Source organism: Podarcis filfolensis, assembly GCF_964270895.1.
Source record: "Podarcis filfolensis genome assembly, chromosome: 3".
NCBI classification, from domain to species: domain Eukaryota; kingdom Metazoa; phylum Chordata; class Lepidosauria; order Squamata; family Lacertidae; genus Podarcis; species Podarcis filfolensis.
The window spans coordinates 72,740,737-72,762,258 of record NC_139606.1 but is presented as its reverse complement, the minus strand read 5'-3'; the positions used below and the strand labels follow the sequence as shown (position 1 = coordinate 72,762,258).

Sequence of the window (21,522 nt, the reverse complement as noted above, 5' to 3'; positions counted from 1 at the left end):
ACTCAGACATTCCTGGATTGTTAATATCAGCAACTGTTGTGACATGGTTACTGTGTAATCTGTTGCACTGCATTTCATGCTATTTTAAAACTTTATTTATTGTACACCACTCAGAGGTTTCTTTTTTAACATAAGCATTTTTATAAATTTCCTAAATAAATTCAAAGAATGTGCATTACTTTCTGTAGTCCAAACGGTGTTTGATGAGGGGTCCTCTGGCTTATGGGTGTCACACTTCTGTTATGAACTGCTTTACACGGGCTCTTCACTCTTTGTTCTCCTGCTGCAGACTTCAGTGACTCAGACCTTTGCAGAACCCTCCTTGTTGCCTAGAAGAGATTAAATGCTTTTTTAAAATCATTGCATGGTGTTGGCCTTTGCTGTCTTATTTGTGAGCATGCCACTAGGAATACTTAAAAACTGAAGATTTAACATGTTTCCCCAGTATTTAATAATACCAATAATCGTTAACATTTCCATAATACTTTCAAATGTGCTTCATTATCTGGATGTAATTTTTACAGCAATTAGGGATGCTCAAGGAATTATCCATTGATGGACTAATCTGATTTATTGAAGCATGACTGCATCCTGTTTTTGTTTTATAGATATAATTTTGTTTTTGTTTTATAGATATAATTTTATTGCAGATGTTATATTGTTATGTTCATTACAACACACCAGCTGTACACTGACTGTATGTATGCTAGAAGCAGTATAAGGCTATATGGGGACTGGGGAAGGATCAATATATCTTACCTGTGAATCTCTAGGGGCCAATTCATCTGGCGGTACTATTTTCCTTCCCATAAGCTTATCGTCAGGGCTCTTGTGGCTATTTTGCAACAGTTTCTCTACCAGGGTTCCTTCAGGTGGTGTCCCTCTCAAAACAGCTGCTGAGACCTGAAAAAGAAATTATAATGTAGTAGCAGTTAAGAATGTCTCATGTGCCCAGTAGGTTCAGCAGCCATTCTCCATACACAGAGCCGGCACACCCATGAGGCAAGGTGAGGCAACAGCCTCAGGCGGCAAGGGCCACAGGGGCAGCAGATGTGTCCTTCAAGGAATGCATTTAGGTGCCAAAATGTTCTGGGCCAGACTTGTCTATATGTCTAATTTAAAGAGCAGACAAAATTAAGGCTTCTTGCAGGCCAGACACATTCTTCCTGGAAAAAGGACGGCAACTCTCACGAGACTGCTCCTCCCTGTAGTTTCCTACTCAAAACAGATGTTCTAGTTGAGGATGGACTCCAACTCTAGCCTGTCGCTTCTCAGAGGACCCATTGCCTACCTGTGAGAAGATCTGCTAGTGGGGAAAGGAAGAGGGAAGGTGTCAGCTTTTCCCCATCCATTCGGGAAGAGCTCTGAAGCCTGCTCTAGAATAAGAAGCAACATCCAAGGAGCCGTAATCCTTTTCCCATCAGTGGATCTTTTAAAAATGAGCATGGCTACATCAAAACAGCCACAGCCCATTCCCAACAAAGCAAGCCAAGAAGCCAAACACAAACAGGAGGTCTGCCTATCCTACCGGCGTTTCTCTTTTTCTGCCAATCAAATCCACAGCTCCATGTTTCCTTTCACTTTCCATCTTCTGATGCTCAGAGACCCTGAGCTCGTCTTGAAGCTCCAGGTTCTGTTTGGTCAGTGCTTCGACCTGACTTCTCAGCTCGCCATGGGCAGCGTGCCAACGGGTCTCATTCCTTCTGAACTCCTCCTGCAGCCCTGCTATTTGCTGCTTTAACATCTGTCATTAGGAAAACAGGGTTGTTGATTTTCCAGGGAAAGGTGTATTGCCATTTCTGTGTTGCAACATGGCTGAGTGACATCAGGCCCTCTCCTTATTTCACTAAACCCCACACGAGTACTACTGCTAGGAAGCTAACCTACATGTGGTTAATACCCAATTGCACCACTGTGGGCAATTGTCAGCCAAGGCTGGGTCTTCTGACTCAACGCAAGCAGGGTTTCTAGGAGGAGAGCCACGTTCACTTTAGGGACAGGAATAGATCACAGAAGGCACAATGAGGGTAATCTTGTCCAACCCCCTGCAATGCAGGAATCTTGAACCCCCAACCCTAAGAGTCTCATGTTCTACTGAGCTAGCCCAACAGGTAATATGAAACTGTTCTGTTGCATATGATTAGCTGCATTCTGAATTTAAGCTCCTGAAAGTGCAGCTGAGGGAGAATAAGTCTATTCTCGTGTAATTTGGGGGTATGGTGGAGATGTGTGCCAAAGCGAGGCAGGGTGTAAGCACCATTTGTAACCTAAGGACTTGGGAGGTAAATCTTGAAAGGACCAAGTCCAGGGTAGTGATAAAACAGGTTCATGTACAAGATGAACTGACAAGCCTGGAAACAGAAATGTAGGGACTGGCAGTGGTCTGAAAGAGACTGTTCCTGAATGCTAAAGGGCTTCTTTCCCTGTGTAGGAAGTAGAGATGAAAAGAGTTGATGAAGGACAAGACAAAGAGCAAGACAGAGAGAGGGGAAGTCATTAGTCAACTTAACAGCAATAGGAAAATCTCCCTAGGTACAAGAACAAGTTCTCCTTTCCCCTGCCCTTGCAAGTAAACTCCCCCGTTAAATTGCAATGCAGCCCTCACCATTGTTCCAGCTCGAGTGAGAGGAAGTGTTCTGATACACCAAACTAAAGGAGGCCAGGCCTACGGACAGCTGCACTCAATGCTCATTTAAAAGAGGAGATTAGATTCAACTATGGGGAGGTAGCTCAGTGGTAGAGCATCTCCTTTGTGTACAAAACAGAACAGGTTCACTTCCTGGCATTTGCAGGTAGGGCTTGGGGGAAGCCACTGACAGTGTAGACAATACTGCACTTAATTTTGAGGTTTCTATGATGCAAAAAGCATCACTGTGCAATATACAACTTACTTGTATTTCCCCTGATTCTCCTTTACCTACTGTCGTATGCTTCTCAAATTCTGCCTTTTCTTTCTGCAATTTCAGGGCTTCCTCAGTCTTGCAATGTTCCAGGGAATGCAACTTCTGCGACTGCTTGGCCTCAAATTGATTTATTTGTCTTCTGTTGAAAAAGAAACCAAGGGGTGATGTAAAATACCAGGGTATGTCATGTACATGAACTCAAGGGTTTGTTTTCACAGATCTGAGACTTGGGCATTTTTAAAAAATAGGGGGAATGTGCTTAATACTACCTGTATTAAAATCAGGTATGTCATAGTCTTGAAGAAATCTATCTGTACTGGACCACAAGGCTGGAATGGAATGCAGTTACACTCATGTCCTTCTCAAATTTTGTGGTGTCTTCCAAAAAAGCTTAATAACTTTGTGGGTGTCAGGATTTTTTGAAATCTGGCAAGCCTAGTTTAGTAGAACTTGGAACTTTTGCACTATTCTATGACATTTTGGTTGGCTTACGAAAGGTCTTTCCCTAATTTGGCTTGATAACGCCATCTGTGAACTCAGTTGTAGGCTGATTTAAATTAGTGTACAGGTGACACTGAAGCAACTTATAATTTCAATCTTTTCTTTATGTCTTTATTGTTTGTACAAGGACATTTTGTTGCATGAAGAAGCTTCTAAGAATAGACGGCAAAGTTTGGAAATCTAAATAGCAACGCTTTAAAGGAAGATAATGATGCTGTTCTTTGCCTCAGACACAAAGGGATCGCACAAGAGCTACCCAGGAGAAGGATGGAATATGAATTCCTATAGGAAAATAACCACAAACAATTTCCTTACCTAAGAAAGTCCATGGCTTTTGCTTGTTCTTCTTTCATCTGAGCTAGGAGAGAAGTTTCTCTCTGATGCACCTGAACTTCCGGTTCACATTCTAACTTATCAGTGTGCCTTTTCTGAACTTGCTCTACAAAGAGATTTATGTTAACATGTGTTAAAGCACAAAGAGTCAAGTCTGTGTAACCATTTTGGTTGAATTTGATAATGGAGGTGTCTTTAACAAAGCTTTTCTACTGCACCATTTATCTGAGCTTGCTGAATGCAAGCTGAATTTTCTGGATATTAAACAAAAATCACTTGTCATTTTAAAATGTCTTACCTGGGGTAGCTCTTTTATCATCTACATTTGCTTTGCTTTTGAAAGAAGGGAAAAGGTTGGCCACAAGATCACTTGTCAAGGAAGGAGGTTGCAAATTGTACTCTGCACTGTAATTGCTGGCAACACCGTTGCTCTGTGTTTTAGACTTCCTTCCTCCTCTTCTAGTTTTTGAGGGGTGGGAGGAAGATCTTCTAAGGGGGGAGAGAGTCTTTCCAAATTTCAGGCTGCCATCATCAGCACTAGATTCATTGCTGCTGCTGCTACTACTACTTGTGATAAGAGTGGCCTCCTGTTGACCTGCTGGTTCCTGGACACCAAACTTACTGGCAGGCAATTTTCCATGGTTTTTCAATGAGTAATCATCAGCTCCACTGGGTTCATCAGTGGCATAGTCAGCATCGGAAAGATCCATGTTCTTGCCAATGTTAGCTGGTCTATGGTTACTAGGCCTTATTGCGTACTGAGAGCAATGAGATTTAGGTTCATCTTCACTATCAGTAGATGTGCAGAGTGAATCACTAGAGAGGGGTTTTCCTTCCCATGCATTAGCAGCACCTGCATTGCTGTTCTTTTGGAAATTAGCCATTGTGGTGACACATTTTCTATCTGATTTAGGTGTAACTTTTATTATTTGATCATTGACTTTCTTAAACCCAGGGTTGACTTCCACTTGGCCCTCTGGGCTTTTCCCCTCAGCAATACAATGCTCATTTTCACATTGTCTAATCTGAGTCACACTTTGAGCAACCTGAAGTCCAGAGCTCTGCTCCTCTTGATTGTCTTGGTTGCTTTCTAAGTTATGAAGCTCAGGGACATCTGGTGAAGCATCAACGGACATTCCTACCACCTGTGATACACTGTCTTCTATGTTCTCCATAAGCCACATTGGAACCTTAAAATCCAGGGATCTCTTGTCAACCCTAACCAAATGATCTTGAGACCCAAGACTTGAGGTTTCATTTTTTTCAGTCACCTTTGCTTTAATGTCAAGTATTTGTTCATGACATTCCTGTGAACATTTAGACCTGTCAAACTGAGATGGTACACCAGATACTTCTCCATTTACCATCCCTTTGCTATCACAACCACCAGATTCGCTGCTGTCTTTTATTTCATCTGACCTTCGCTCGCAATTATGAAGCTGGCCTTTTACATCCCCCTTGAAGGTGATACAATGTGTGTTTTCATCATCCATGATCAGCACGGTGGGGCTAGTGACCTGCCTTTTCAGTTGTGGGTGTTTCCCCAATAGTTCTTCTGCATCCCATTGAGAAGGCCATGAGAAATTATTTTGACAACCAAAGCTAATGCGTCTAGGAAATCTGGCTGGTTCCTTGCCAACACTGTTTCTCTTTTTTTCAAGCCTTGCAGTCCCTTCCCCACGTTTCAGAAATGACTTCTGAGCAGTGACTTTAGCCTCACGGGAGTTCTGTAAGGAAGGCAGTGACATTAAAATGTGGTGAGATATCTCATCATTTCTAATAAATAATGAATCCCATTAAAAACAAGCAATCTCAAAGAGCTTGGGTGTGAATTTCCAAAGTTTCTGAAGAGAAGAATTCTGGCTCCAAAGACAATGGTTAGCCTCCTCTTGATTTTATTGGGGATTTATCATAGGCTGCAGCGTTAGGGGTCCTCCACCTCGAGACGGTGGTGGTTTCCCACAAGTAAGTATGTATGCCAGGCCACTGCCAGCAACCTGGTGTTCTCCTGACCTCATGGCCAGCTCGCTTGATGCCTGTCCCAAGGAATGACTCTGACACACACAGAGAGACACCTGCTGATCCTATGTGTCTCAAACCTTACATCTACACACCAGAGTGTATAATCTGAAGCCCTGCAAACATAGGAGCTTCCAGTTTTCTTCTATGGGCCCAAAGGTGTTGTTTATATATGAGAAGTCCTCAATAAAGAATGCCAGGCATGTTCCTGCTCACAGAAGAGAGCAATGAAACCCCTGTTCAAAGAATGAATCATGCCAAATGGGTTTCAAAATCATGCAGAACCATAGGGTTTTAGCAGCATAACAAACATTATATTAACACAACTTATGCTCTCGTACCTGTTGCTGCTTCTCTGCTTGTTGAGAATCGACTTTAAGTTGCTCCTCAACAAATTCCTCAAATGTCTTCCGCCTCTCTCCAATTCCAGGTCTGATTGGTCTAGGGAAATAATAAAGCAGATTTGAACATAAATATTCTGCAGCCATTTTCCATGATGACGAATGGCGGCTGAGGCGTGTTACGCTGCGTCAAACTTGGAAGGGGAAATGGCAGAATATTAATAAGAGAAGGGGCAATGGATATCCTACCATTGCGTTCCCCCCCCCCAAGAGGTTCAGAATTTCCTCACTGTGTCAAGTCTAATTAGCTCACATTTATCAACACCCTCATGGGGAAAGGGCCACAGCTCAGCAGTAAAACATCTGCTTTACATGCAGAAGGAGAACCTGCCAAAAATCATAGAAAGTCACTGCTACTCTCTGTAGACCATACTGAGCTAGATGGACCAAGAGTCTGAAGAAGTATACGGCAGCTGTCTATGTCCATGGACTGATTTTATGCTAGTTTCTTAATTTTAAGCTTGAAATAATGCTGTTCATGTAAAAATGCTTCCATCTCTAGACAGTATTGAATATGGATGTTGTAAAGATTATCAAGGGATCCCTCCTATATGAGGGGTGAGGAACCTATGGTCCATGGGCTGGATCTCACCCAGTACTGAATTTCATCTGGACTGCTTTTAAAGTGTGGGTCTTTAAAGGTTTAGAGAGCTTTGAAAGTACAAACCAGATTGGGAGACAGCTGGGCCAATCTGCACATTCAAACCTCTCCCTTCTCAGGTGGGAAAGTACAGATCAGCACCAGTTGTCTGCTGATGTGATACAGTGGTACCTCAGGTTACAGAAGCTTCAGGTTGCAGACTCTGCTAACCCAGAAATAGTACCTTGGGTTAAGAACTTTGCTTCAGGATGAGAACAGAAATCGTGTGGTGGCAGCGGGAGGCCCCATTAGCTAAAGTGGTACCTCAGGTTAAGAACAGTTTCAGGTAAAGAACAGACCTCCAGAACGAATTAAGTTCTTAACCCAAGGTACCACCGTACATGCTTTCAGTGGTGGAAACCTGGACTGGGTCAGCAATCAGCCACTCAATACACATTTTCAAAACTCTCTTCAGGAACTTTTTACTTTTGTGTGGCCCCTGATTGACTCCTCGCCCCTCCACCCCATGGAACTTTGGCTCCTGAGAGAAAAGTTTCCCCATCCCTATCCTATACAAAAAGGGGATAAATAAAATGTGCTCCTTTCCCCACTTAACATTTGCACCAAACCTTCCACCAGTTCTAAATGTTTTAACAGTTTTAGAATTGTTTAATGTTTTAAGAGTTTTATAATATTAGATTTTTCCCTCACCTGTCATCTACATTCCGTGTCTTCATGTTCATTCTTAATCCAAAGGGGGAAAGAGAAGCATTTTCCTCTAACTGTTGCTCCCCTCTTTGTTCTGTAACAGGTGGCGAAGTTTCAAGCCAAGGTTCTCCACCTGGCAGACTTGCTTCTAAATATCAGGAAAGAACGAAAAGAATAAAGGCTTTTACTACATTAATTAGGTCTCTTGAAAAGGGGAGGGGAGAAGGAGGGGAAACTGGTAACAATGTCCCAGGGAACCTTTTCATGTATTAAAGGGTGGAAATATACCCCCAAAATAGAAGCTGCCTGTGGACAAATGGTGGCTCCCTCGGCCTGAAAGTGAGATGAGCGCCGCAACCCCATGTTGTTGTTTAGTCGTTTAGTCGTGTCCGACTCTTCGTGACCCCAAGGACCAGAGCATGCCAGGCACTCCTGTCTTCCACTGCCTCCCACAGTTTGGTCAGACTCATGTTTGTAGCTTCGAGAACACTGTCCAACCATCTTGTCCTCTGTTGTCCCCTTCTCCTTGTGCCCTCCATCTTTCCCAACATCAGGGTCTTTTCCAGGGAGTCTTCTCTTCTCATGAGGTGGCCAAAGTATTGGAGCCTCAGCTTCACGATCTGTCCTTCCAGTGAGCACTCAGGGCTAATTTCCTTAAGAATGGATGCGTTTGATCTTCTTGCAGTCCATGGGACTCTCAAGAGTCTCCTCCAGCACCATAATTCAAAAGCATCAATTCTTCGGCGATCAGTCTTCTTTATGGTCCAGCTCTCACTTCCATACATCACTACTGGGAAAACCATGACTTTAACTATACGGACCTTTGTTGGCAAGGTGATGTCTCTGCTTTTTAAGATGCTGTCTAGGTTTGCCATCGCCTTTCTCCCAAGGAGCAGGCGTCTTTTAATTTCGTGACTGCTGTCACCATCTGCAGTGATCATGGAGCCCAAGAAAGTAAAATCTCTCACTGCCTCCATTTCTTCCCCTTCTATTTGCTAGGAGGTGATGGGCCCAGTGGCCATGATCTTCGTTTTTTTGATGTTGAGCTTCAGACCATATTTTGCGCTCTCCTCTTTCACCCTCATTAAAAGGTTCTTTAATTCCTCATCACTTTCTGCCATCAAGGTTGTGTCATCTGCATATCTGAGGTTGTTGATATTTCTTCCGGCAATCATAATTCCGGCTTGGATTCATCCAGCCCAGCCTTTCGCATGATGAATTCTGCATATAAGTTAAATAAGCAGGGAGACAATATACAGCCTTGCCGTACTCCTTTCCCAATTTTGAACCAATCAGTTGTTCCATATCCAGTTCTAACTGTAGCTTCTTGTCCCACATAGAGATTTCTCAGGAGACAGATGAGGTGATCAGGCACTCCCATTTCTTTAAGAACTTGCCATAGTTTGCTGTGGTCGACACAGTCAAAGGCTTTTGCATAGTCAATGAAGCAAAAGTAGATGTCTTTCTGGAACTCTCTAGCTTTCTCCATAATCCAGCGCATTTTTGCAATTTGGTCTCTGGTTCCTCTGCCTCTTCTAAATCCAGCTTGCACTTCTGGGAGTTCTCAGTCCATATACTGCTTGAGCCTTCCTTGTAGAATTTTAAGCATAACCTTGCTAGCGTGTGAAATGAGTGCAATTGTGCGGTAGTTGGAGCATTCTTTGGCACTGCCCTTCTTTGGGATTGGGATGTAGACTGATCTTCTCCAATCCTCTGGCCACTGCTGAGTTTTCCAAACTTGCTGGCATATTGAGTGTAGCACCTTAACAGCATCATCTTTTAAAATTTTAAGTAGTTCAGCTGGAATATTATCACTTCCACTGGCCTTGTTATTTGCAGAGCTTTCTAAGGCCCATTTGACTTCACTCTCCAGGATGTCTGGCTCAAGGTCAGCAACCACACTACCTGGGCTATACGAGACATCCATTTCTTTCTGGTATAGTTCCTCTGTGTATTCTTGCCACCTCTTCTTGATGTCTTCTGCTTCTGTTAGGTCCTTACCACTTTTGTCCTTTATTATGGTAATCCTTGTACGAAATGTCCCTTTCATATCTCCAATTTTCTTGAACAGATCTCTGGTTCTTCCCATTCTGTTGTTTTCCTCTATTTCTTTGCATTGCTCGTTTAAGAAGGCCTTCTTGTCTCTCCTTGCTATTTTTTGGAAATCTGCATTCAATTTCCTGTATCTTTCACTATCTCCCTCGCATTTTGCTTGCCTTCTCTCCCCCGCTATTTGTAAGGCCTCGTTGGACAGCCTCTTTGCTTTCTTGCATTTCCTTTTAACTGGGATGGTTTTAGTTGCTGCCTCCTGTATAATGTTACAAGCCTCCATCCATAGTTCTTCAGGCACTCTGTCCACCAAATCTAAATCCTTAAACCTGTTCCTCACTTCCACTGTGTATTCATAAGGGATTTGACTTAGATTGTATCTTACCGGCCCAGTGGTTTTTCCTACTTTCTTCAGTTTAAGCTTGAATTTTGCTATAAGAAGCTGATGATCTGAGCCACAGTCCGCTCCAGGTCTTGTTTTTGCTGACTGTATAGAGCTTCTCCATCTTTGGATGCATAGAATATAATCAATCTGATTTCGATGCTGCCCATCTGGTGATGTCCATGTGTAGAGTCATCTCTTGTGTTGTTGGAAGAGTGTTTGTGATGACCAGCTTGTTCTCTTGGCAGAACTCTATTAGCTTTTGCCCTGCTTCGTTTTGAACTCCAAGGCCAAACTTGCCAGTTGTTCCTTTTATCTCTTGACTCCCTACTTTAGCATTCCAATCCCCTATAATGAGAAGAACGTCCTTCTTTGGTGTCAATTCTATAAGGTGTTGTAAGTCTTAATAGTATTGGTCAATTTCAGTTTCTTCAGCACCAGTGGTTGGTGCATAAACTTGGATTACTGTGATGTTAAAAGGTCTGCTTTGGATTCGTATCGAGATCATTCTATCATTTTTGAGATTGCATCCCAATACAGCTTTTGTCACTCTTTTGTTGTCTATGAGGGCCACTCCATTTCTTTTACGGGATTCTTGCCCACAGTAGTAGATATGATGGTCATCCGAACTGAATTCGCCCATTCCCGTCCATTTTAGTTCACTGATGCCCAGGATGTCAATATTTATTCTTGCCATCTCATTTTTGACCACATCCAACTTACCAAGGTTCATGGTTCTTACATTCCAGGTTCCTATGCAATATTTCTCTTTACAGCATTGGACTTTCCTTTCACTTCCAGGCATATCCGCAACTGAGCGTCCTTTCGGCTTTGGCCCAGCCGCTTCATCAGCTCTGGATCTACTTGTACTTGTCCTCCGCTCTTCCTCAGTAGCATGTTGGACACCTTCCGACCTGAGGGGCTCATCTTCCAGCGTCATAACTTTTATATGCCTGTTGTCTTTGTCCATGGAGTTTTCTTGGCAGGGATACTGGAGTGGCTTGCCGGTTCCTGCTCCAGGTGGATCACGTTTGGTCAAAACTCTCCACTATGACCTGTCCATCTTGGGTGGCCCTGCACAGCATAGCTCATAGCTTCTCCGAGTTATTCAAGCCCCTTCGCCACGGCAAGGCAGTGATCCATGAAGGGGCGCAACCCCATAGTCGCCTTTGAATGGACTTAACCATCCAGAGGTCCTTTACTTTTACCTTTTACTCCCAACTAGGATTGGTGGACAATTTTGATTCACTCTGTAATTTGGAGGGAAACTCTCTGGTCCACATTCAATGGTTCATGCTCAAATTAGAACTTAGACACATAGGTTCAATTGCATGTCTACAAACCTTTCCAAATCTGATTCACTCCAACTTATGTTTTATGGGTGGGTGTGGGTGTGGGGGTGTGGGGGTGTGGGGGTGTGTGTGTGTGAGAGAGAGAGAGAGAGAGAGAGAGAGAGAGAGAGAGAGAGAGACGGAATGAGAATATATAAAAAAAATCATTCATTCTGTGTTTCTTTCTTCTGTTCAAATCACTGCTAGGTGCTTGCAGCTTTACTTTGGTTATTTTACTTTAGCTCATCACCTTTTTCATGAGGTTCAGGGTGCTCCCTTGAAACTTCTAAGAAGTTGCTGTTTGCTGAGGTTTCTGTGGCAAGTTGCTGCAACGTAGGCTTTATTATTAAGGGACTGGTTTGTGAGCTTCCATTATTCTGAGCTTGCAAAGAATTATCCAAAGGGAATTGGACAGGGAATAAAGCAGCTGGGACTCCTGGAAGGGATGTGATCATAGCAAGAAGGTGAGGAGGAATACCAGCAGAAGCTGAAAAGCCTGGATAAAGAAACAAAGCAAGGAGCAAAAATTAGTGTGGTCCTTGATGTCTATTTCCCATTTATCCAGAAAGTATCTACTAAACAGACTCCACACTAAAAACAAATGATTTATCTACCTCAGTGCCAAACTAGTTGCCCAACCTTTCTGAAGGCTATTGATTGTTTGCTTCAGAATGCACATATGGTGAAACTATAGGCAACTCCAGATGAGATCTTAAAATCTGTATGTAGATTATTGATATTATCACAAATGGGTTGCCAGCATCAGCTTTTTCTTCAACTTTTGATAAACTCTAGGTGCTTCCAGATGGGGGCTGAATTTTCAAATAGGTCACTGATATATCTCAAACAGGCTGTTGACTAGAGGCTATTTCTACTTATTGGATTTTCCCTGGGTATGGAGAATAAAAGGGTATGGAGACAAGCTGGAATTTTGATGTCAATGATGTGTGGGTACTACCAAAAAAAATGCATCCATGAGGGGACCTATCATCCTACAATAAACACCTGTCTAGACGCCCCCTATTTCATCTATGTCTATCATTTATCAACAGAAAATGATGTTTTGTTTGTGATGCTTTAATAGGCACTAGAATTGTTTTTGTGGAGAAAGCCAAGCATCATTAGAATGTCCCACTTACCCAATCCTCCTGAAATCCCCTGTAATTTCTTGCATCCACCCTGCTCTTTTGAAATGTGTTTAAAAAAACCAGAACCTTGGGTCAAGATGACCCAAAGAGCTGTGGTTATTTTTATAACCTCCTCAAAATATGCTGGAAGATATAACACACTGATGAAAAAGGCAGGAATCTGACATTCCTTGTAGTACCTGAATTAAAGAACGAAATTATTTTCTGCTGTTCAGCTACTAGCTGTTGAAGGTGCTCCATTTGGTGCATTATGAGCTGTTCCTGCTGCCCTGGACACTGAAAGAAGAAAATAAAATGAAAAATTGTCTAATTTACCCCTTAAAAGCAGTAGGACAAGGATGGGGAACTTGTGGCCCTCCAGATTGTTGGGCTCCAACTCCCATCTGCCCCAGCACGGCCAATGGTTAGGGATTATGGGAGTTGTAGGTCAACAACCAATGCAGGTCCACAGCTTCCTCATCTCTCCACTGGGCTTAAATTAGTCATGGAACTACAATCCTATGCACATCTGAGAGTAAATTGCACTGAGTACAGTGGAACTTGCTTCCAAGTAATGTATAGTCAAGTAATATATGGTCAAGACAGATAAAAGAAAGTATTTCTTCACACAGCACAGTTAAAACTACAGGATTCACTCCCACAGTGATGGCCACCAATTTGGAGAATTAAATAAATTCATGGAGGATGCAGCTATAAGACTCTCTCAAGGCAAATCTAAAAAAAAAAAATGCAATATAAACACTGACAATTGGGAAACACTGGCCTGTGAGTGTTCCAGTTAGAGAACAGCTTTTACCAGGGACTTTGAAGATGCTTAAACTCAGGACAAAAAGGAGAAACGTGCTAAGAGGAAGGCATGTTTGGCAAACCCTCACCGTGATCAACTCCCGTCTGGAAACCTATTTCCCTGCTGTGGAAGGACATGTGGATCCAGAAATGGCCTTCACAGTCACTTACAGACTCACTGTTAAGACTGTGTTCATGGAAGACAATCTTACTCAGCCGCGAGTGATCACCAAAGAAGAAGGAGTTCTAGTTTCACTGTTGGGAGGCAGTATGCCGCTGAATATCAGTTACTGGGAATCACAAGGGGGGAGAATGCAGTTTCATTCAGGTAAGGCTAGCCTAGTTCCCATAGGCATCTCATTGGCCACTGTGGGAACAGGATCCTGGACCCAGCAGGCTTGCGGCCTGATACAGTAGGGCTCTTTGTTGTTAAATGCAGATTATATCTTTAAGGGAGTGTGGCTTTGCCCATTCATTTAAAAAATGTTTGAACAGGTGGGAAAGATAGACCAATAGGAAAGCCAGAGGCGGAGCCTCCCTGTGTATAAAAGGGCTTAGCCCGAGATTTGAGTTAGTAGTTGTTGTTGGGAGTTGTTGGTGGGTAGTTGGTTGGTTTTAGTGGGTTGGCTGGTTGGGAAAGGCAGTTGGAGAAGCAGTTGGTAGGCAGTTGGTAACAGAGTGACAGTTAGGGCAGTGGGTTCTTGAGTGAGGGGAGGCAGAAGGGATAGAGAGAGGAAAATAAGACTAAGAAAGTAAAGAGTAACAACGTTTGGAATGCTGTAAAAGTTTGTTTGTGACTGAAATAAAATACACTCTTCTCTATTAATTGAGAACCTGACTGAGGCTGAAGTGATTTTACCGGGCAGGACCTGGTTGGTGGCAGCGGATTAGTGGTGTACGGGTCAATAGTCCGTGAGACGACCGGGGGCTCCGTACGAACGCCACAGGGAGGAATAAACAACTACCTCTCACGTTATCCTTAATCATTAGCCATTACTGGGTGGGGCTGATGGTAGTTGAAGTCCAGGTAATCCATTTATTTAGCATTCATAATTTGCCTGCACAAAACTTACATGGTTGTTAGAATATGTTCTTATATAGGGCATTCATTCTGATTTGTTTACAGGGCAGTTGGACAGCAACATACTTTCATCCTCATTTGCTTGTGGGTGTTTACATGCTGCCCCATTAATCATTCAATCATCTCACATTTTTCAGTCCATTTCCCCATCACTTTCTTAACCACAAATTGTCCATTTTAAAATTATTTTTAAAAGTCGATTTGTTGTACTAGAACAACAGAGTGCTTTACTACACTTTAACTGTGGAAATCCTAAAGTTCCAGTGTGCGTTTAAATTCCTCCTGTAAAATAGTGACAGCCTGGAGACACCTTTTGTTTTGAATAGACACTAGTGCAGTATTCAGCAGGGTGTACAGAATTAGAGGGTTTGGATTGTAATAATGTTAACTTAGCTTAAATGGAACGCAACCTCACCTGCTTCTCGTTTTGACAGCATATAGCATCTTGAGTTATCAGAGGAGGAGGAGAAGTAGCAGCGGCAGCATTTGGGTTTCCCAGGGTTTCACTGGTTTTACCAGCAGGGACTGTTCCTGCCTGAGTTGGTGGTAATAAGTGAGGAAAAAGAATAGAGCTGGCTGTGTAACTGAATGGCTTGGCATCCTGAAAGGTTTGAAGGTGGCCTAGGTCACCAAGTAGGCCAACGTCTCTTTCCAGTGTGCTGGACGTATTCAAGGATGTAAACTGTGCAGGAAAGGGGTTGTTTGTGCTGCTTACCCAACCCAGACTTAAGGAAGATCCCGTTGTTTCATCCGTTGTGCTATGACATGATGCTCGAGCTGGCAATTTTTTTACAACCTGCTGAGATAAACAGTCTTTCCTCTTGAAAATATCTGATTCCATTTTCCACCTTTTGAAACTCTTCTTATGGAACTGTGAATGTAGCTGAAAATGAGTAAAGTTTGTGGAAACTAATCCTAATGTCCTTCATTTTGATTTAACAGAATAGGGGGTTTTTGCACTGAAGGGTAAAGTTCTTTTTTTCAATAAAACCTGGAAAAAATATGCAGTAGTCAGGTTTTAAGTAGCTAAACAGTAAACATTAAGTAAGCTGTTGCTGTTGTTGTTGTTGTTATTTATTCTAAACACCACCTTTCCTCCAAAGAGCTCAAGGCAAAATAGATAATTCTCTCCGTCCTCCCCTCTCCATATTATCATTTTCTCAAAAGCACTGGGGTCTTCTTGTTGACAGAATGATGGACTCACACTAAAGCAGATCTTACGTTTGTTCTACCTGTCCCTCTTTATTGAACTTTCTATAGAACGTAGCATGTTTTAGTGATGCAAGAGTTTGTGGTGGAAATGTGAGGATGAGAAGGGATTGGAGTGAACCCACAAATATCAGTTGTATCCAGATGCCAGGATTTCTCTCTCAGCCCCTGCCAATACTGTATGCTTAGCCACATAAAGACAGCAGTGGTTTTGTACAGAATCCCTCAGTAGCTGCCTTGGTAAAAACTACCGTATTTTTCGCTCGATAACACGCACCTGACCATAACACGCACATAGTTTTTAGAGGAGGAAAACAAGAAAAAAAAATTCTGAATGAAACAGTGGATGTATCATTTTTGTGCTTCATGCTGCGGCCACAGACATGTGATTTGATGGTGAGTTTGGGGTAGCCCAATGCAAAGATCCTGAGGATCCATGTGGATCCATGCTTTGTAACCACGTTTTTGCACCATTGCAGCCCCAGGCAACAGTGGGTGCGTGATTTTTTTGGTGCAGGCTGTAGCCATGGACATGCTATGTGATCTGTTGGTGAATTTGGGGTGACCCAATGCAAAGATCCTGAGGATCCATGTGGATCCATGCTTTGTAACCACGTTTTTGTACCATTGCAGCCCCAGGCAACAGTGGGTGCGTGATTTTTTTGGTGCAGGCTGTAGCCATGGACATGCTATGTGATCTGATGGTGAATTTGGGGTGACTCAATGCAAAGATCCTGAGGATCCATGTGGATCCGTGATTGGAACCACGTTTTAAGTAGGGAGGGAAGGAAAAACATAGAAGCGACAAGGAGAGGGGTGTGCAGAGAAGCAGCTGGCTAAGAATGCAGGAGAGGGGTTTTACCGGAGGGAGGAAAGGAAGGCAAAAGTCCCCCCCCACAAGCCAACCAGCTCTCTCTCTCCCCCCCCCCCCAACCTGCATGTTGCCTTCGAGTCCCAGACGCTTAGAAGGAAGGACGCTCTGCTTGCCTGGAGGGGAGGGGTTTTCTCTGCTCTTTGTTCCGTTTGAGCAAACACAGTAAGGAAACAGAAGCGGGTGGGCAGTAAGACCCTGAGGCAGAATGCAGGAAAGCAGCAGCTTCCTCCTTTCCTCCCTTCTCCGGACGATTTGATATTTGCCTGATTTTTGCCTTCACTCGCGCTTGTCAGCTCCAGGGACCACACATTCGCTCAATAACACGCACAGACATTTCCCCTTACTTTTTAGGAGAAAAAATCTGCGTGTAATAGAGGGAAAAATACGGTAATCATGTTGCTAGAGGCCTTTATACAGGCTCTGTGCCGCTACACTTGCCTCATATGGATTGAACCCTTCCTCACATCTACACACTTGGTAGTTTTGGTCAAGGACACAGACACTCTCTGTCATTGGCCAGCCACTACCTAATGATGGAAGTCAAAAGTGGACACACCATCACCCTGGCCATGGCTGAAAGAACCTCCACGTGGAAGAACAACAGAGAAGACTTTAACAATTAAAGAGTAACACAGTGATAATGGCATAATAAACTTTGAAAGACTAGAGTTGGTCAACAACCTCTCTGATTTTGCTGCAATGGATTAACCTGGAAGCCATCTAATGAGGCCCTCTTGTCCAATCCCCTGGCCTGTTTCAAAATATCCTACTGCACTAAAAGCAGCTCTGCATGGTGCTTGTGTTAGCTTTTGAAAACAAAACAAAACACCCAAAAACTAAGATTTCACAGCTGTTCTGAGCAGTTTCAGTCCAGAACTATATAGCAATTCAGCAAAAGTTTTCTTAAGGTTTAACTAACGTCATTTCTGAACACTTTTTTCTTATTATAGTTTTTGTGACACACACACACTTTAAAAAATGCAGCAAGTGCAAGAATAGTCAATGTTATAACAGCAGCCATTTGCGCGTTTGAGAGATTTAAGATGAAATACTCAAAATCAGATTACGAAACTGCAAAAGGCACCTGCTTAATGCAATCCTATGCACCTCCATGGGAACACCGTGAAATTTACTCTTGAGTGAAGCTGGCTCTTAGGTACTATTTGGTACAAGGTTCATGCATTATACATTGTCCAAGCATGAAACATAACGACTGAGACTAGTGGGAATTGCTCCCAGGGAACTGTGAGCAGGATTGTAGCCTTGGGATAGCAAAGAACTTGAACCATACACTTCAGTCACACAGCCATCAGAAATGCTGTAAGGAAATAGCATTAAAATGCCATGAGTGTGCTATGTATCCCCAGCAAAATGTGCCAAGGAGCCAGTGTGGTTCTAGACTAGGGCCAGGACATCCCAGGGTTCCAATCCCCACTCAGCCACGAAGCTCACTGGGTACGCTTGGTCCAATCACTGTCTCACAGCCGAACCTACCTCACAGGGTTGTTGTGAGGAGAAAATGAAAATCAAGAACACCACCTTGAGCAACTCTGCGGAAAGGTGGGCTGGGTTTGTGACAGACGGAAGAGTCCCCCTCTGGCGCTCATCCAGACGCGTCTTCTCCACTCTGACTGTCTCAGTCGCTGCTGTGTCTGCATAGGAAGCCTCCCGGGGCTTGAAGGAAAGACCTAATCCTTCCAGGAGCGCAGCGAGGCGTCGAGGGCTGCCGGCGTAGCTACAGCAACCGTAAACAGGAAGGGCTGAAGCCTCGGCTCGCCGAAGGGGCGGGGAGGGGCGGCAGCGCGGGGAACCCCGCTTTATCCCCCCGCGTCGGAAGAGAGCTGCTGTGCTCCTCGCCTCGCCGAGACAGCCCTGGTGGGAAGCTTCTCCGAGGGGCGCGGAGGGCATTGCAGAGAACAGAGCAAATCCTGGACGTGCACAACCGGCAGGTCCTTCCCCCTCGTAGGCTCAGCCTCTCAAGCCTCCCAAGCAGCGTCCCTAGGCCCCACCACGTGGCTCCGGGATCGGGAAGGAGCACTGGAGAAGGAAGTGTTGCCACTGCCCCGTCCCGACCGAGACCCACCTCGGGCTGAGGGGGCAGACCCCACACATCCCTGGGAGGCGAGAGGGGGGCGCGCGCAAGGCCAGCCAGCTCCCTGCAGGATTTCGCGCGCTTCCCAGGAACTGCAAGCCCAGCTCAGCTACAAAGAAGTGCATGCATGTCTACATTCTGCAGGGTCGCCTCCATTTCTCTGCTGGGACTTTTGTCTTCTGCTTCTGCACTTTCCTAGCTTCCAGTACGACACCATCAAGTTCAGCTACTGCCTTGCACGGGATTGTCAAGTCCTTCGTTGGAAGCATTGCCGTCCTCATCTCCTCGCTTTCTTCTTTTATTGGGGCCCGAGCTATAAACTTTGATTGCAGTTAGAAGTGTGGGAGAAAGGAGGGGGAAGCCCTGTGGCAAGAGCGCAATTTCACTCATGCAGGCAGGGCAAGATACAACCCACGGTATTGTGATACGTTTGTGGGGTGCCTGGACCCCTTTTCTAATTTCTAGATGCCAGGCATAGTAAAATTGTTGTTGTTTCAGTTTTATACTGCCCTTTATCAAAAAGATCTCACGGCAGTGCAGAACATTAAAAACACATTGGAAACATTAATGATAATCTCATAATAAAAGCATGGAGAAAGGCATCCTGAGCGACAGCCTATTAGTAAAATAGCCATCATAATAACAGTCTTCTCCACACTTTCACAGAACAAACCAGTCTTCCTGAGTCCAAGCCAACCTGAATAGCCAAGAAAGAAAGACAAGGTCAAGATCCATTCAGGGAGCCATCAACAAGGCAAAGAATCTTTGCCCAGGTGAATCTTTGCCCAGCCCAGAACATCTCCCAAGGCACAGAGTTCACCATTCCACCTGCCCAAAGTGCAGGTAGAACTACTGCCAGCAGGCTCTCTTGTCAGCAGCAACCCACTCAGAGTCCCCCAATGGAGTTTCACATGGGAGGACTGTGCCTGCCCAGGTTCCTCTGGCTCCTGAAGCACCCCAGTGCCATCACTTGATGACACTGGGCCGGATTGCCACACCATCTCCAGGCTAGCGCAACCCACAAGCGTGCCCGGGCCAGCATGAGCAATGGGGTAGCGGGTGTAGCAGTGGCTCTGCTGCTGTGTCTTGCCCTGCCTCCACCTGGCCAGTGTATAGATTCCTCAGTCAGACTCATCTTCATGCTGCTCTGTCCCTGTATTGGTAATAAAACTAGTGAAACACTATGCCATCTTAGGAAAATAATTGAATCTGCAACACAAAAATCTTTTCATGTTGGGGTGGGGTCAGTCTGGATAATGCCCTGAGTCCCTTCCCATTCTTGGGGCCCTGTATCCAGTGAGGGCTAAAATCTAATAAAGGAGGTTGCTGAGCTGGTCAGCCATGTTTCTTTGGCCACTAAGTGTCCCCATCAGCATCCCAAAACAATGAGCTAGGTTGCAGGAACTACAAGGAAGTAATGCTGCCCTCCAGGCTAATGGGTGGGCCTTTCCTCCAGACCCACTCACCTAGCTACTAATTATGAGGACAGTAGCCAGAAGAGTTATGTGTGAAGAAGCTGGAAGCAGGAGACACAGAGACATGCTTGCTCTCTGCTTGATCCAAAGCTGCAACTAATAGAGAAGCAAGATCTTCTGGGGTGTTCATGCTGAAAGGTTATGCTCAGGTTGTATATATGCAGAAATAAAAACATAGTTTCAAGCCAATCCAGCTAAAGATAAAGAATTGAGGAGCTTTATTTTTTAAAAAGCAATTGTCAAAAACTTTTCAACCACACTAGAAATCCAGTCAGTTACAAATTGTTTCTACATCTAAGTTACAAAAATAATATACAGCTAAGAGAAGTGCTTTTTAGTAAATAGTATTTTGTGAATACTACTCAGACATATAATGAATATAATGAATACTACTCAGACATACAGTGGTACCTCTAGATACGAACAGGATCCGTTCCGGAGCCCTGTTCGCATCTAGTGGTAAATGTAACTAGTGACGGCACGTCTGCGCACGCATGCACGCATCGCTTTTCACCGTTCTGCACATGCGTGTGACGTCATTTTGAGCGTCTGCGCATGCGCAAGCGGCAAAACCTGGAAGTAACGGAGCAACTCGAACACGCTCAATTCGAAGCATATTTAACCCGAGGTATGACTGTATAATGTACCAGCTGCACTGGCCTCCCATCAGCTCTGCTCTCAGGATGCTCTCCTTTATCCTCAGGTTGGTCATCTGCAAAAGATACTCTGAGCTCTGTTGCTCTGAAAGATCCCAAGGTTTCTGCATCCAATATGGATAGCACTTGCCTTGGCCTCAAGTCAGCTAAGCTCCCAGTATGTGCACCTTCAGCATCATCATAGTCATCTGCAAAAACCACCCTGCGCTCTGCTTGTTTGAATGATCCCAAAGTTTCTGCATCTGATACTGGTATCTCCTGCACTGGCCTCGTATCAGCTCTGCCCTCAAGATGCTCTCCTTTGTCTTCAGGTTGGTCATCTGCGAAAACCACTCTGCGCTCGGCTGGTTTTGTAGATTCTGGAGTTTCTGCATCTGATATGGTTAGCACCTGTACTGGCCTCAAGTTAGTTACACTACCAAAGTGCACATCTTCGTCATCATAATGGTCATCTGCAAAAGCCACTTTGCGCTCTCCTGACATTTCTTCATCTGATGTGGGCAGCACCCATACCAGTTTCGGCTTCAACTCTTTTGTGGTATCAAGTTTCTCTTCTTCTTCTTCACCATCATATTCATTGGCGAAAGCCACCACATCTTCTCTTTTATGGGGAATGCGTTCCGACTGTTTTGTAGATTCAAACGTTTCTGCATCTGACATGGTTAGTTCCTTTTTTGGCCTCAAATCAATTTCACTTACAAATTTCTCTTCATCATCAGCCTCATATGTGTTTAGAAAAGCCAACACATCATCTTTTTTTGTAGGAAATGTATTCTGGATGTTTTATCAATCCACTTTCACTTTTAAATGATGTTTCTGGTGTGCTTAGCTCTTGCATTGGCATCAAATCTGTTTTTCTTTCAACCTGTTCTTGTGAGTCAATCTCCAATGCAGTGGCGTAGCGTGGGGGGTGCAGGGGGGGCCGGCCGCACCGGGCGCAACATCTGGGGCTTAGGGTTAGGGGGCGCAAATCCATGGGTTAGGGGGTGCAAAT

At 44.2% G+C, this 21,522-nt stretch overlaps 1 protein-coding gene across 4 annotated transcripts in view; it reads right to left on the bottom strand.

The window, feature by feature from the left end:
* LOC310759107 (uncharacterized protein) overlaps window positions 1-21,411 on the bottom strand; it is a 38,197-nt gene extending 16,786 nt beyond the window's left edge. Inside the window, exons 1-12 of one of the 4 annotated variants that reach the window (XM_083605985.1) lie at window positions 16,692-21,411; window positions 14,638-15,678; window positions 12,535-12,631; window positions 11,458-11,703; window positions 7,449-7,593; window positions 6,098-6,197; window positions 4,036-5,464; window positions 3,720-3,843; window positions 2,892-3,042; window positions 1,529-1,744; window positions 760-903; window positions 180-329 (exon numbers count right to left, since the gene is read on the bottom strand). In XM_083605985.1, the coding sequence (XP_083462111.1) occupies window positions 180-329; window positions 760-903; window positions 1,529-1,744; window positions 2,892-3,042; window positions 3,720-3,843; window positions 4,036-5,464; window positions 6,098-6,197; window positions 7,449-7,593; window positions 11,458-11,703; window positions 12,535-12,631; window positions 14,638-15,063 (3,228 nt within the window). In that variant the 5' untranslated portion in view covers window positions 15,064-15,678; window positions 16,692-21,411. Of the gene's footprint in view, window positions 1-179; window positions 330-759; window positions 904-1,528; window positions 1,745-2,891; window positions 3,043-3,719; window positions 3,844-4,035; window positions 5,465-6,097; window positions 6,198-7,448; window positions 7,594-11,457; window positions 11,704-12,534; window positions 12,632-13,230; window positions 13,720-14,637; window positions 15,679-16,691 lie in introns of those variants that run through there. The other 3 variants (XM_083605984.1, XM_083605986.1, XM_083605987.1) reach the window with 3 other exon arrangements.
* Between the last annotated feature and the right edge of the window lie 111 nt (window positions 21,412-21,522).